Source organism: Megalobrama amblycephala, linkage group LG1, assembly GCF_018812025.1.
Source record: "Megalobrama amblycephala isolate DHTTF-2021 linkage group LG1, ASM1881202v1, whole genome shotgun sequence".
In the NCBI taxonomy this organism is placed as follows: Eukaryota; Metazoa; Chordata; class Actinopteri; order Cypriniformes; family Xenocyprididae; genus Megalobrama; species Megalobrama amblycephala.
In genome coordinates, this window is record NC_063044.1 from 59,403,896 (window position 1) to 59,417,168 (window position 13,273).

At 36.2% G+C, this 13,273-nt stretch overlaps 2 protein-coding genes across 4 annotated transcripts in view; both read right to left on the reverse strand.

The window, feature by feature from the left end:
* LOC125277149 overlaps window positions 1-4,648 on the reverse strand; it is a 36,160-nt gene extending 31,512 nt beyond the window's left edge. The window contains exon 1 of one of the 3 annotated variants that reach the window (XM_048205454.1): window positions 4,630-4,648. The gene's annotated coding sequence lies outside the window, so the exon portion shown is untranslated. Of the gene's footprint in view, window positions 1-3,644; window positions 3,678-4,629 lie in introns of those variants that run through there. The other 2 variants (XM_048205463.1, XM_048205445.1) reach the window with 2 other exon arrangements.
* A 4,515-nt stretch (window positions 4,649-9,163) lies between these two features.
* Window positions 9,164-13,273, reverse strand: part of cpt1a2b (carnitine palmitoyltransferase 1A2b) — a 32,896-nt gene continuing 28,786 nt past the window's right edge. Inside the window, exons 17-19 of the mRNA XM_048205516.1 lie at window positions 13,149-13,262; window positions 12,970-13,062; window positions 9,164-10,479 (exon numbers count right to left, since the gene is read on the reverse strand). Coding sequence (XP_048061473.1) covers window positions 10,369-10,479; window positions 12,970-13,062; window positions 13,149-13,262 — 318 coding nt within the window. The 3' untranslated portion in view covers window positions 9,164-10,368. The remainder of the gene's footprint in view (window positions 10,480-12,969; window positions 13,063-13,148; window positions 13,263-13,273) is intronic.

Consider the following 13,273-nt stretch of genomic DNA (forward strand, 5'->3'; position numbering starts at 1 on the left):
TGAATAAATTGAATGAATAAGTAAATTTTTAAAATGCAGACATTTGTTAAAGTATGCTGAAAAAAGTAGAACATATCTTTAAAAAATTTACATTAAATATAAACAAACACACACTTATATATACATGTGTATCTGTATTCCACAACTTGGATCAAGCAAATGTAAACTATTTTGTTTAATTGTATTTCATTTTTTCTATTTTATTTAATCAATTTAATTCATGCCATGCATTAGCATTGATATATTTTACCAAAAAAAAAAAAAGTGTATTCATGTCAAAAGAATCACAAGATGGAAGGAATGAGTTCATTTATGAATAAATTGAATGAATAAGTCAATTTTATCCTGTTTTTTTTTTTAAATGCAGACATTTGTTAAAGTATGCTGAAATAAGTAGAACATATCTTTAGAAAATGAATATTAAATATAAACAAACACACGTATATATACGTGTATCTGTATTTCACAAATTGGATCAAGCAAATGTAAACTATTTTGTTTAATTGTATTTCATTTTTTCTATTTTATTTAATCAATTTAATTTATGCCATGCATTAGCATTAATATATTTTACCAAAAAAAAAGTGTATTCATTTCAAAAGAATCACTAGTAAAGAACTATTTCCGGTACGGATCGGGTAGTGTGGGTAGTGTCAAATAACTGCCGTAAATTGTTTCAACATACTTCAGACAGGAAGTAGATGCATTTTGCACATGCGCAGAACAAATCGTGTTTCCGGTACGGATCGAGTAGTGACAGGGTCCATAGAGTGCCCCAGGGATGACATGTTTTTGTAGGCCAACCCGGAAGTTAGCGGCGCATGGGTTCCCTCGACTGAAAGCCTATTCATTTTTCCCATAGACTTTTGGAAAATCGCAGAAAATAAGCTCTGTGTTTAACAAAGGGTTATGACACTTACAAGATTTGTCTATCAAGATAATCTTTACAAGTTAACACAACATTTATACATTTTGAAGCTTGAATAAAGTCGTCAGATATAAAAGGCTAACAGTAGGCTATAAATGGACTACAGCACACCATGGTCGCGGATCAACGTCGTCACCACCAAGCTTCCTCAAACTTTATTTAGAAAACAACTTTATTTATAAACATGCTCGCTGATTATGATATGCGCTGTGTATGAATACTTATCCACTTTTTCATGAGAAATGCTATCCAAATGTCCCGTTTTTAATAATGACGTCTAAAGTCCCCACCAAAGGAAGTAGTCTCTTTTAGCAATTTGTTAGCAACCGCCGATTTTAAGACAAAGTAAAAGTTTAAAAAATCATAAGTGGGTTATAACTGGTGTGTTTTATGTCATAGATCAAAAGTATTTAGAGGCTTTGTTAACCACAGACCTTATTTCAGGCGATTTAGCAAAAACCCATTCAAAAAACCCATAGACTTTACAGCGTTGGAACCGGAAGTCCTAAAATGCTAACTCGCTTCCGGGTTTTGCCTACAAAAATGCGTCATTCCTGAGGCACTCTATCCGCTTGTTAAGTCGTGACGTAAGGAACGCCGTTTCCGGGTCCAACCCTCTACTCGTTTCACTTGAGAATGCCATCGACGACCGTTTCTGAGTGCTATTTATTCATATTAAACATCAATCATTTAAAAAAAGTTAAACATTTTAAATACTTACAGTGTACACAACAGTCTCCATGCTCACAGCGTCACAGATATTAATATTTTAATTTATAAAAGATGAATCATTGTCTGGCCATCTGGAATTTTGGTATGGAGATAAAGGTTATAATTATATATTTTTTGTAGTATTACACCACATCATGTATGTATATTAGCATCATTTGTTGTTTTCTTGTGGTATGGGATAGAGCGTTAGGACCCGGAAGCGCTGCCGCGTGACGTCAGACTTAACAACCGGCTAGAGGGTATGCACATGACGTCACCGTCGACCGTTACGACTGCGGTCACGCCCACTGAGTGGCACAAAGACTGAGCGGCAGCATTGGTTTTCAGCGTGAATGCCGCGAAAAACACACAAAAACATCCAAAACGGGAAAGAGCTTTGCGACTGACTGTACAAATAGTTTCGACATAAAACCTGAGGTATATATTTAAAGACTGCTGAAAGCAACAGAAAAAAAGCTAATGGATCATGGCAATTCACAGAAACAGCTGGACTCCAGCAGAGAAACATGGATTTGCAGTTATCATTTTGTGTCAAATTGTTGGATTTTGAGGTAAAATCATACCGTATATTTTGTATTGTTATATATTATGTTGACAACTCATCAATTAAATATTTTCCATCTTATATTCTGCATAATTGTGTGTTTTTAAATAAACAACACTGACAAAAACTATACTATAAAACTATGTATTAGGGCTGGGCAATATGACGATATAACATTGATATAAGTGATTGCGTGGATTTAAACCTACCTATGTTGTAGTTATATAAAATATTCACGGGCAGATTTGCTTTATGTATCCACCTGTTTCCGCGGGCCGCTACTGTAAAAGAGAACGTGGGTACAACTTCCGGTGAGGCGGCGGAAGTAGCATACCAATGGTATTTAGTGTGCTAATTAGCAAAGAGGCTAAGTGTTTTTTGGATCATTGTTTACTTTGCAAAGTTGCAAATCTTTATGAGAGATGTCGTTACGGCGCTCAGGGACAACATTTCAGTTTAGTACATTTATTAGTTAATAATATCGTATCGTGCGTGCCAGAGCCAGTCGCGTTTCCACTGTATGCGATGCTAAAGGCTACTGATGTTAACCATTGCGATAAATACACACGTTTATGGAAAATATCAGAGACTGCTTGAGGGACGAAGACAATTCTTATATGATTATAATCGTGTATTTATTTAGTTTAATGTTTTATCTGTCTCTTCCCTGTGCCTGTTGATTCCTGACAAATGCATATCTTTCACAGATTCACACACTCCGGTTAACTCGTATAACTCATAACTCCTGTTGCCTTCTCATGAGCTCCCTCTGTTGCTCTGGCTGAAAGGATCAGGATAGATAGACAAGAGATCGCGCAAACATCCTCGGATTGCAATCATCGCATAATTTAGAGGAAAATAAATAGAAATGCTCAGAAAAGTGACGTAAACATAGGGTATGTTATCAATATATTTCTAAATGTGTAAGCCTTTGGATTTAAAAGCCTTAGTGGAGTTGTTTTGTGCATTCTCGTGATCGTAAATAAACTGGAAGCAGGCGCAACTGAATAGGTCTGTTAGATTTAGCATGATTGATCTGCACTCCTGACATAAATTAATACATTACTCTTAATGTAACATTTTTTATTGTAAAACATTGTTCAAATATTTATGCTGGAATCTTAAATCTTTAAGTAAAAAACAAACGTTGGCAAGTTTGGATCGTTAAATCTTGAATGACTGTCAAATGTTGAATGAATGAGTGTCACGTCCAGCTTGTTTACTTCGAACCGGAAGACGCTCCCACGTTTGACGCAAGGCCTCATGGGGCGTAGGAAACTTGTGGATATCCCCGGCATCAAATCAGGCACATATAAATGCCAGGAAACACGATTCCTGGCTACATGTCAATATCCATGGATTAGGTTTATTTGACAAGTTGTAAGGAACACTTTCCAGTCCAACCTTTAGTGTAATCATTTAAATAAACAATTGTTTTACCTGCGTTTTCGCAGTTTCCTCTATTAAAGGCAGGGTAGGCAAAAAAATGTATAAAAAACTTTTTTTCAAAATTTGTTTAAACTTTATTTATATATCAATACATAATTAAAATGTAAGTACTCTGAAAAAGAAAGTATAAAAATCGAGTGTCTGTAGACCTCTCACGACTGTTTTAAAGACAGCTCATTATTTCCATTCACTCCACCCCCTCCCTTCTGGGCTCCTTCCAAAGCCACGCCCCCAAAACGCATGAACGTGTGACTCCGACCACTGAGCTGGAAGACGCATTATTTACCTGAGACGAGCGGAGAGGAAGGAGCACAGTGCATGTAGTGACATCATGTCAGAATCACATGTAATAAAATAACTTTAAACTTATGAAGATAAACAAACAAGATGTATTTTAGTACTCACTATCAAGCTAGCATATTGATATTGGTAAAGTTTAAAATATATATTTTTTGATTCGCTAACGAGCTAGTTATCTATAAGGCAAAGCTAAAAACAGGTTGCATGATACACGTTTTTCCATTACCATCATTTACACTGTGATGAAGATGAATTTCGTGTAAGATTCATAACATATACGTTGTTCTACAGATCAACAGAGTAACATACACTCAAATATCAACTCACAACTGCATTGCAGACACAAAATAATAACACACACATACAACAAAGTGTGTACGACACACACAGATACAAGATAAAGACATCAGTAAACATAGGTAGAGAATATAAAAACAAAACAAAGGCGAAAAAAACGTGCAGGTAAACTTGCAGGTGAACATGGTAAAAGACTTAGACAGAGGGTAAATTATGCACAATTCAACACTATAGCTATCATTATTTATCGTCTCTACTACGGCTCGCTAAGTAATGTTATGTTAGCTATATTACGCAGCTACGTGTGCTAATGACACATGCTTCATGAAAAAATAAACAAAAAAATATGTATGATCAAAATACAAAAAGAAAGATTTACCTGTCCAGCAGAAATAAAGCCATCAAGGAGTCACTTTTCAGCCCCTTGAGTTCCCTCAGTTCTCGCCATCGCTGGAAAGCCACGCCGATATTAACTCGCGTTTTATTTCTTTGTTTATCCAAAGACTTTTTGTTCATTGCCTTTTCTTGTACTGTTACTGTCTTCCTTTTTTTGCCTGGTTTGCCTTCACTAACTGCATAGGCCGATACTGTGAATTTAGCTTGCTGTTTCTCTGCCATTGTTTTGGTATTCCTAGGATCCGTGCCTCTTGGATTCCCCAAATCAAACGTGCGCGCGCAAGTGGGCAGGTCATGTGTGGCAAAAGGGTGGTTGCCATGGTTGCGAGAGAGTGACAGCCGCCTAAGCCAATCCTATGTTTCGTCCCGGATGGAAATAATGAGCTGTGTTTAATACAGATTAAACGGTCTAGAGTCACTCGATTTTTATACTCTTTTTATCAGAGTTCTTACATTTTAATTATGCATGTATATATATAGAAAGTTTAAACAAATTTGGAACAAAATTTCTTACCTACCCTGCCTTTAACTCCAGTCACGCAGCAGGTTCTTTTGCCACTCAGTCCAGCTGTGGGAGCGCTCTTTCGGCGGGAAAGTGACGTCGATGCAAACTACGTCACTGCGCATTGCATTCTGGGTAGTCGCCGCCATGTTTTAGGTCATGCTCAGGAGCGTACAATGACAACAAATACAAATCACCAGATGAGAAAACGACTGTATTTACGTTAATTTTTTTGAGAGCTGCTTGCACTTGCTTAGAATAAATGGACTAATGTTTGAATCTCTTGGGTTTATTCGATCGCCCAGTCGTGTGGCCAGGACACGACACGCATAGAATTCACACTGCCGCCTCCTATCGGACCACAAACAGGACCAAAGTGACTTCTCTATTGCAGTTTTTAATAACTTAATGACACCTATATATCTGCCAGATAAAATAATAAACACAATATAGATTGATCTCAGCCAGCATATCATCATATAGCCCTGATTTCTTCATGTTAAAGCATTAAGGGATAACATAAGAGCATGAAATGCAGCTCTGAAATGAATTATATTGTGGAGTCGCTACACCAAGTAAGTTTTACTGGACCTAAATAGAATAAATACATAATTTCTCACCGAGACAAGCTGAACAATGAATCAGAGGTGTTGCTTTATGAACACGGAGAGTGATCGCAACGAACTATATCACAAATGACAGTTCTAAACGTGTTTTCGTACATTATTAATTGCGTGAGCACTTACATATTCAAGTGGATCAGAAGTTATTAATCTGTAATACAAATGACAAAGCCACATTTTGTTCAAGTTTATTTTCATTGAGTTTCACTTTCACCATTGTGTCGTTTCTAAGCTGGAAGGCAGAAAATGAGGGACATTCTAACGCATAATGTGAAAATGCATAACGTGGCTTAATTTACTAAAACAGTGTTATTAACCAACTAAACTTAGTATGCTTTATTAGTTTGGTGTTGACCATGTACAGAAAAGCAGATAAGCCCAGAATATGAACGCAACACATTTAACATACGCATTTTCCTCCCATAAAGAAAACGCTTAATGGACAGTGACTTAACGTGTAATAAGACGCATTTTGTTCATATTCTGGGCTAATCTGTTTTGCTGTACATAGTTTCTATGGGAGGAAAGCGTTTAACGTGAAATTAAACGCGTTGCGTTCAAATTCTGGGCTATTAGTATGATGTTTACTTACATTACGCCACATTAAGCGTTTTACAATGTCCCGAAAATGGGACAAAATGGCGCTTCATTTCACATCCGTTTTCCACGCTGGTCAGTATATGCAGATAGTTCATAACACAGCCAGCGTTCACCATTCTAATATGTTTTTAACTGTATAATATAAATTTTAACATCTTCCTCCACTATTTCCCAGTCTCTACTGTACTGACGGTGACCTAAAGTCCCAGAATGCAATGCGTCGCTGACGTCACGTTCCCAGACTCTATTGGTGGAACTACAGCAATCAAAAGCACGAAACTGCTCATAAACTCTAGACCGTGGGTGTCAAAATCATTTTAGGTTAAAGTCCAGATTGGAAAAAAATAATCATGTGTGGGCTGAATTGATAAAAAAAAAAAAAAACCTTAGTGTGCTGATAGTTGCATTAATATTAACCATAAACAACAAATTAATTTGCAAAAAAACTAGTACACTGCGCTTTAAAACTGCCTCTTTTTTACAGCAAAACTATTAGATTTTTAAAATAATGCTTTATTTAATATTTTTTAATATTTTGATTTTTTTCTTGGCCAATTCCAATTTTTTTAGAAGCAAATTGGCCAATTCTGATATTGGTTGCAAATTTATTTGTTGTTTATATGTTCAAAAATACGTGTAGCTCTTTGATATAAGTGTGCAAACTGCGTTTTTATCACATTCCCAACAAAGATGTTATGAACATGAGCATGAGAAGTTGTTTTTAATTTAAATTATTGTATAATTTCAACATTAACAGCAAAAACAGCATGGTCTTTAACTTTGTGAAATTATGCTACATAAGACACCTGCACAAAACAGATTGCTCTGACATTAGGTGGTGCTTATGAAACAACAGTGATATAGTGTTTATATGGTTACCACTATATGTATCTGCAAAATATTTGACATATTGGATTTTAAGAACAATAGGTGTTGTATCCAATTTGTGACATCCGATGGCAACAAGAGATGTATGTTTCATATTTTGCACACACAGCAGTTAACCCCGAGCCAGTCAGGCTTCAGGGAGAGGCAGGGCACTCTCAGAAGGAAGAGAGCACATAGCTCCACAGAGATTAATTTTTTACCATTTTTTTATTAAAAGCCTCCTGGAGCACTTCAGGTCACTGTTAGTGAGGACCAGGCAGGACTTAAAAGTTTCAAATACACAATATGGACACTGGGGAGAGAGTAACGGGGTGCAGCTGACAAGTGAGGGGTGTTTGTAAGCTCATTTCCCTCGCAGTCTTGTCAGCTGCACCTTGTGCTTTCTCCCTGAAAGTATTTGTTCCAACAGTGTTCAAAACTGTTTTGTGTGAAATTATTTGTTCCAACTGTGTTCAAAACTGTTTTGATATATTGATTTAAGTACTGTATCAAAGTATTTGTTCCAACAGTGTTTATTCAAGGGTTTTTTTTTTTTTTTTTTTTTTTTTATTATTATTTTGAAGTTAATATATTGGCAATAAAATATTGTCAACATATCTGATTATGTGTTTTATATTATTACAAATCTATTCTACCATATCATGTTGAAAATGTGTACGGGACCCAGGTAAAAAAAAGTTGGGGAAGTTCCACCGATGGAGGAAGTTAGTGGCGATGCTTTGCCAGTCCTCAGTGGTGGGGACTGGCATGACCTCCTGAACCAAGGCGTCCCATATTGCCCTGGCAACCTCTTCAACAATTCCTGCCACGGTGCTCAGTCCCACACGATTGCTGAAAGAACACTTGTTTTTCAGCAGGAATGCAATTAATTTGCTCAAAACAACACCGATTTGGCCAATTGCATTAAGGCTACACTTCAGCCAGGATTGTTTGTAATGTAGGCTGCACACAAGTTGAACTTTACCCTTTGAGTCGCTATAACTGGGTCATTTCGAAAATGAGTGTGGCAAAATATACTCAAAAGCCTATAAATCCTAAACGAAAACTCAGAACTTCACGAAATTAAGTGAGCACATGCAACATATGACTCTAAAGAAGCATGCCAACTTTTATGGAGATCGGACCATAGGTGGCGCTATAACTGTTAAAAAGCTTTAAAAATCATATACTTTCAATGGTAAATTGCCTGTTTTGACTGAAAATGCATGTAACTGTGGGTGTGGCCGACTTATTTTCACGGGAGTCACGTCCTTAGACTCCTGAATCCTTTTCTTTCTCTGTTTGTTTTATATCATTGCTGTTCCTCTATGATTTACATGCTTAATAAAACGTAATATCTTTTCTCAAGTATGTGTTTAAAGGCATTAAATGCTTGAACCCCGATAAATTCTGCTTGCAGCTTTAATTGTATATTACAACACAAGAACAATTCAATGTTGTTCCTCTTTTAATAAGTAAATTGTTACTAATAGATAACAATATGTTGCTGTATTTTAAGTTGTGGCCAAAATTTTTGTCCAGCCTAGCAAAGTCGACATCTTCATCCTTTATTTGAATATTAAAAATGGGTCAAATACTTTTTAGGCATATTGCATAGCTGTGGTTGGAGTCAATCTTTTTTATTTTTGATAACACAATGAAACATGCTAAATTGTGCGGATATAATTTTTGGCCAGGCTGTCAAACAAAGAAATTATGAAACCATGCAAAAATAAGAAAATAAGAGAGAACCAACATAATAATATTCTATTTTTCTATGTATATATATATATATATATATATACTAAAATAAAACCGGTTGCTACTGTTGGCTTTTTTTGCCAAATAACTTTACCAGATAAATATCTTAACCAAGTTCAGTGTTTTTGTCACGCTCAGTTGCAGGAAGGAACAAGAAAATGATGAACAGGTAAAAAGGCTTTAATAATCCACACTCAAAATAAAAACAGGCAGACAAACACAACTCTAGCATTAACGATCATCATTAAAAACATAATTTGGGTCATTAAAAACAAATTATTCCTCTGGATATCACATTATGCTATATTAAATCACCAGGAAGTTTCTAAAGAGTTACTTAAACTGTGCTGCATCAGCTCTCAGATCCATTCATTCTTGGCAAGTTGATCATAAACTTCTGGCAAGAGATTAATGGATCATTTATTGTCATTCCTGAACCAGTGAATTCAATATTTGAACACCTGCCAAGATAATGTCACTAAACAGATTTTTTTCTTCAAGATTTGCCTGGTTAGCACAGCATCAGCAGAGCACCGAACATGAATGAGAATGCTGATAGTTTTTCCATGTACTGTAGACCTCTTTGGTAACAGACAGATGTAATTTCCTCAAATGATCAATTCATTCATATCTAACAGACATTTTTTATGTCTGATATTTCAAAAGAGAAAACAACCGCAGCATTTCTTAAATCACTGAGGGGGAATCTTCCTTGCCAGCAAAATAATCTTCTCTACAAATTAATTTACTAAAAAATGAAACAACATATACATTAAAAGCTACACTACAATATATACTTTGTATCTTATTTACCCCTAAAAGGTTACCTTTAGGGTACATATTACTACTCTACAGCATGAATATGCACCTTTTAGGGGAATATAAGGCATGAAATTGTCCCTTAAGGGTACTGTCCCAATAACAAGCTGTTGTAACATAAAAGGTACAATTTTTGCACATTTTTTCCCACAGTGAATAAAAATAACAGAACATATTAATATTAAAGCTGCCATGAGAGATTGTCTGCTAACTCCCTGATTTACTAACGCTGTAGCTTAAACCACACATCATATTTTCATAACCACACCCTGGAAGACAACTATGTCAACAAACTTGTACACACACACAAAATGTTATTCCTTTTAGGACACTTATTTTAGTGATATATTGTATAAAGAAAAACCGCCATAGCAGCAGTTAGCAAAACCAGAAACTTTACTAGTTATTTTCAGTATTGACACAGGGATAGCTCCTCTATAATCACACTCTCAAACCCTCCAAACATCAAAGAATTAAATATAACATCCACAAATAACATAAATATAAACCCATATTCAAACAAATGTGCATTCGGTCTTCCTGTCAGGATTTATGACTGTTTGCCAGGGTTGGATTTTGTTGATTCTTTGAAGTCTGGGTTCAGCAGAGACATAAGGTCCAACATTGCTTGACTGATTTGAGAGCCAAATTTATGAGAATCCTATGAACGAGAAAAAAACACAACACTGCCTTTTAGTTTCATATGCTATACAGGTGTACAAAAAAAACTTACAAACAGTCAAACAGCATCATTTTAAGCATTTTAAGTTCATGATCCTCATGTCACACTGTGGGATCTCAGCTGTCCTATATGTCAGACTGTACGACAGTCAAGACACGTTAAAAACGGATTCACGCATGAAAACTTGCCCAGAGTATTACATCAACCCACACACATTCTGTGACTGTGAGCTGCATTACACGCGAGACTGAAATAGACAATTTCAACAATTTGATGTTTGTCGTAGGAGAAGTCACACTGCAGGACTGTGTGCCAAATCTTCTGGCCAGTGGCGGAGCCACAATTTCTTTTATAGTGGTGGAAAGACAGGGGCTATTTCAACATAAAAATGAGTCTGACTATAATGTACTGGACTGTGCTTACAACACAACTGAATACAGTTCATTTGTACTTAAATGTAATTGAGATAGTGAATTAGATCATGGAATGCTGAGTGAATTTGACTTTTTTTTTGTTTTTGTTTTAATCATTCCTTACTTGCAGGCATATTAATAAAGCTAAATTTCAACTTGTTTAGTTAGTTCTGGTTCTCAAAACCCCCAAAAGTTTGTTCTCCATTGTTGCATCTCCTTGGTTGAGACATGCAGATACGTACTGTAGTTCAAAGATTATTCAACCTTTATTGAATTTTATGTATAATCAATGAACTTCAACAATTCTGAGTTTGTCTGTTTCAAAAAGTAACCAAAAAATGTAAACACTAAATGTTTAACTTTCTATATTGTGAAAATAAATAATTGCAGAACAGTTCTATCATACCTAAATTAAACTCAGTACAAAGAAGAAAAAAAGTGTTCTCTTCTGAATTCCCACTTGCTGATGCGGAAGTGGAAGTCAACAGCACATAAATGCCAGCTTGTAAAATTAATTATGCATTTAAATGTGATACATTTTTGTTTGTACTTTATAAATGAACAAAATTAGCATATTCTAGTACAAATGCACAGTTCTCACATTTATTTATGCATTTAAAAAATTACATATCAGCTTGTGCCTTATAGCTATTATGATCTCACATAGCAGAATATTTTAGTCCAGAGACATGTGACACGTATATCAAATAGGCCTACATACATGCATGCACAGTTTTAACGCAGCTTTAATCGCCTTTTTGGTTATTTCATGACTTAATAGACGACAGAACTACGACGTTGCATGCTCGTAGTTTCTTTTGCGCTTTATTTATAGTGAGTAATATACAGCGCGCCATATTTGCGCGTGACTGAAAAGTGCGCGGTCTTGCAACCCACCAGTTGAGATACAGTTACGTAAGTATAATGTTCGCAATTCACTGTTGTTCTGCTTAAGCTCATTCGGCACCTGTATCATTTCCAAGCGCGTTTGACAAGAGCTTGGCGCTGAGGCGAAGTTGGAGTGCGCCCTTGTCCAGCTGGGCATGTAAATTTGTCTTTGCCCCTTCAAAAAATACACTTATCCCGGACTAATTGACAAGCGTTTAGTGTCGAGCCCTGACCAGCGGTAAAATCCTGATGTATAATCGAGAAGTTGTCTGACAAAATCACCATACACATAAGATAAAGATACAAATTTGCTGTGATTTTGGCTATATGTACACATAAAATGATCACTCAGGTTAGAAGCAATAGTATATATTTTATTTGTTCTCTGACATACTCAACTGAATGCGCTGCTCCTTTCAGCCTCTCACTGAATAGCAGACACAGAGAGAGAGGCGTTCATGCGGCAGTACCGGCAGGTCTCGGAAGCTAGATCAGGTTAACAAGTATATTTGTGCGCTTTCTTGGAAAAAAAGTCGCAAAAGGGGTCTGAAAAGTCGCTAAGTTGGCAACACTGATGCAGCCTTCCACAGGTGACAGCCTGCCGCTGTCCAAAACGGCGTTTGTGTATTGAAATATTTTACATTCTACCAAAACATCCAGATGATTAAAAAAAAGGGATGAAAAAAAAAAAGTGATAAAACTGTGCTAGATTATGAGTTTTGTGAGGGAGGGGCCTTTATGAAAACTGGACGTTTATGATTACTAGGGAACTATAAGTGATTTTCAAGTTGAAATTGTGTATAATACATTAAAGTGACTGTAAAATAGTATTTTAGGTATGGAAATGGCGTGTTGAGTTTTGAATGGCGTCACTGGGCTAGATTTGGGCTAATTTTGATTGGCTTTTGTGCTGATTTTGTTACACACACCTGGCAACCCTGTTTGTACTTTACTTGTTTAACTGCTTTATATACATTATTATATTTGGAATTTTGTTACTTTTTTAGCAATCATAATAATTTGTTTTGTATTAGTTGAACTGGAGACTTTTTATGGAGACGTTATTAAGCCTATTAGCAGTGCAGAACAAGAAGTCAAAATAATGCCATTATCTGAACATTAAAAATAAGGCAAGCAATTAATTGTTCTGAAATTATGCTTTTCTTACAGTCTCTGTGCAGGAGTGCTTGCAGGACACATGGAAGTTGATCATTTCCTCTCCCATGATGATGTAAGATACACCGTAGCCATCATCAGCCACCTTACACAGGAACAAAGCATGAACGCAGTGAACAAAGGAGCGCTTCTACCTGTTTATTTGTATGTATCTGCTGATCAGTTACTCACCGGACCAAAGCCTCCTCCCAACGAGATGAAATCAGGATGGTTAACCAGATCAAACAACTCCATCTGTTGCACAGGGGTCTGAGAGGTGGAGAGGCGCCAAGGCTCTGACAAAACCTGCAAGTCAT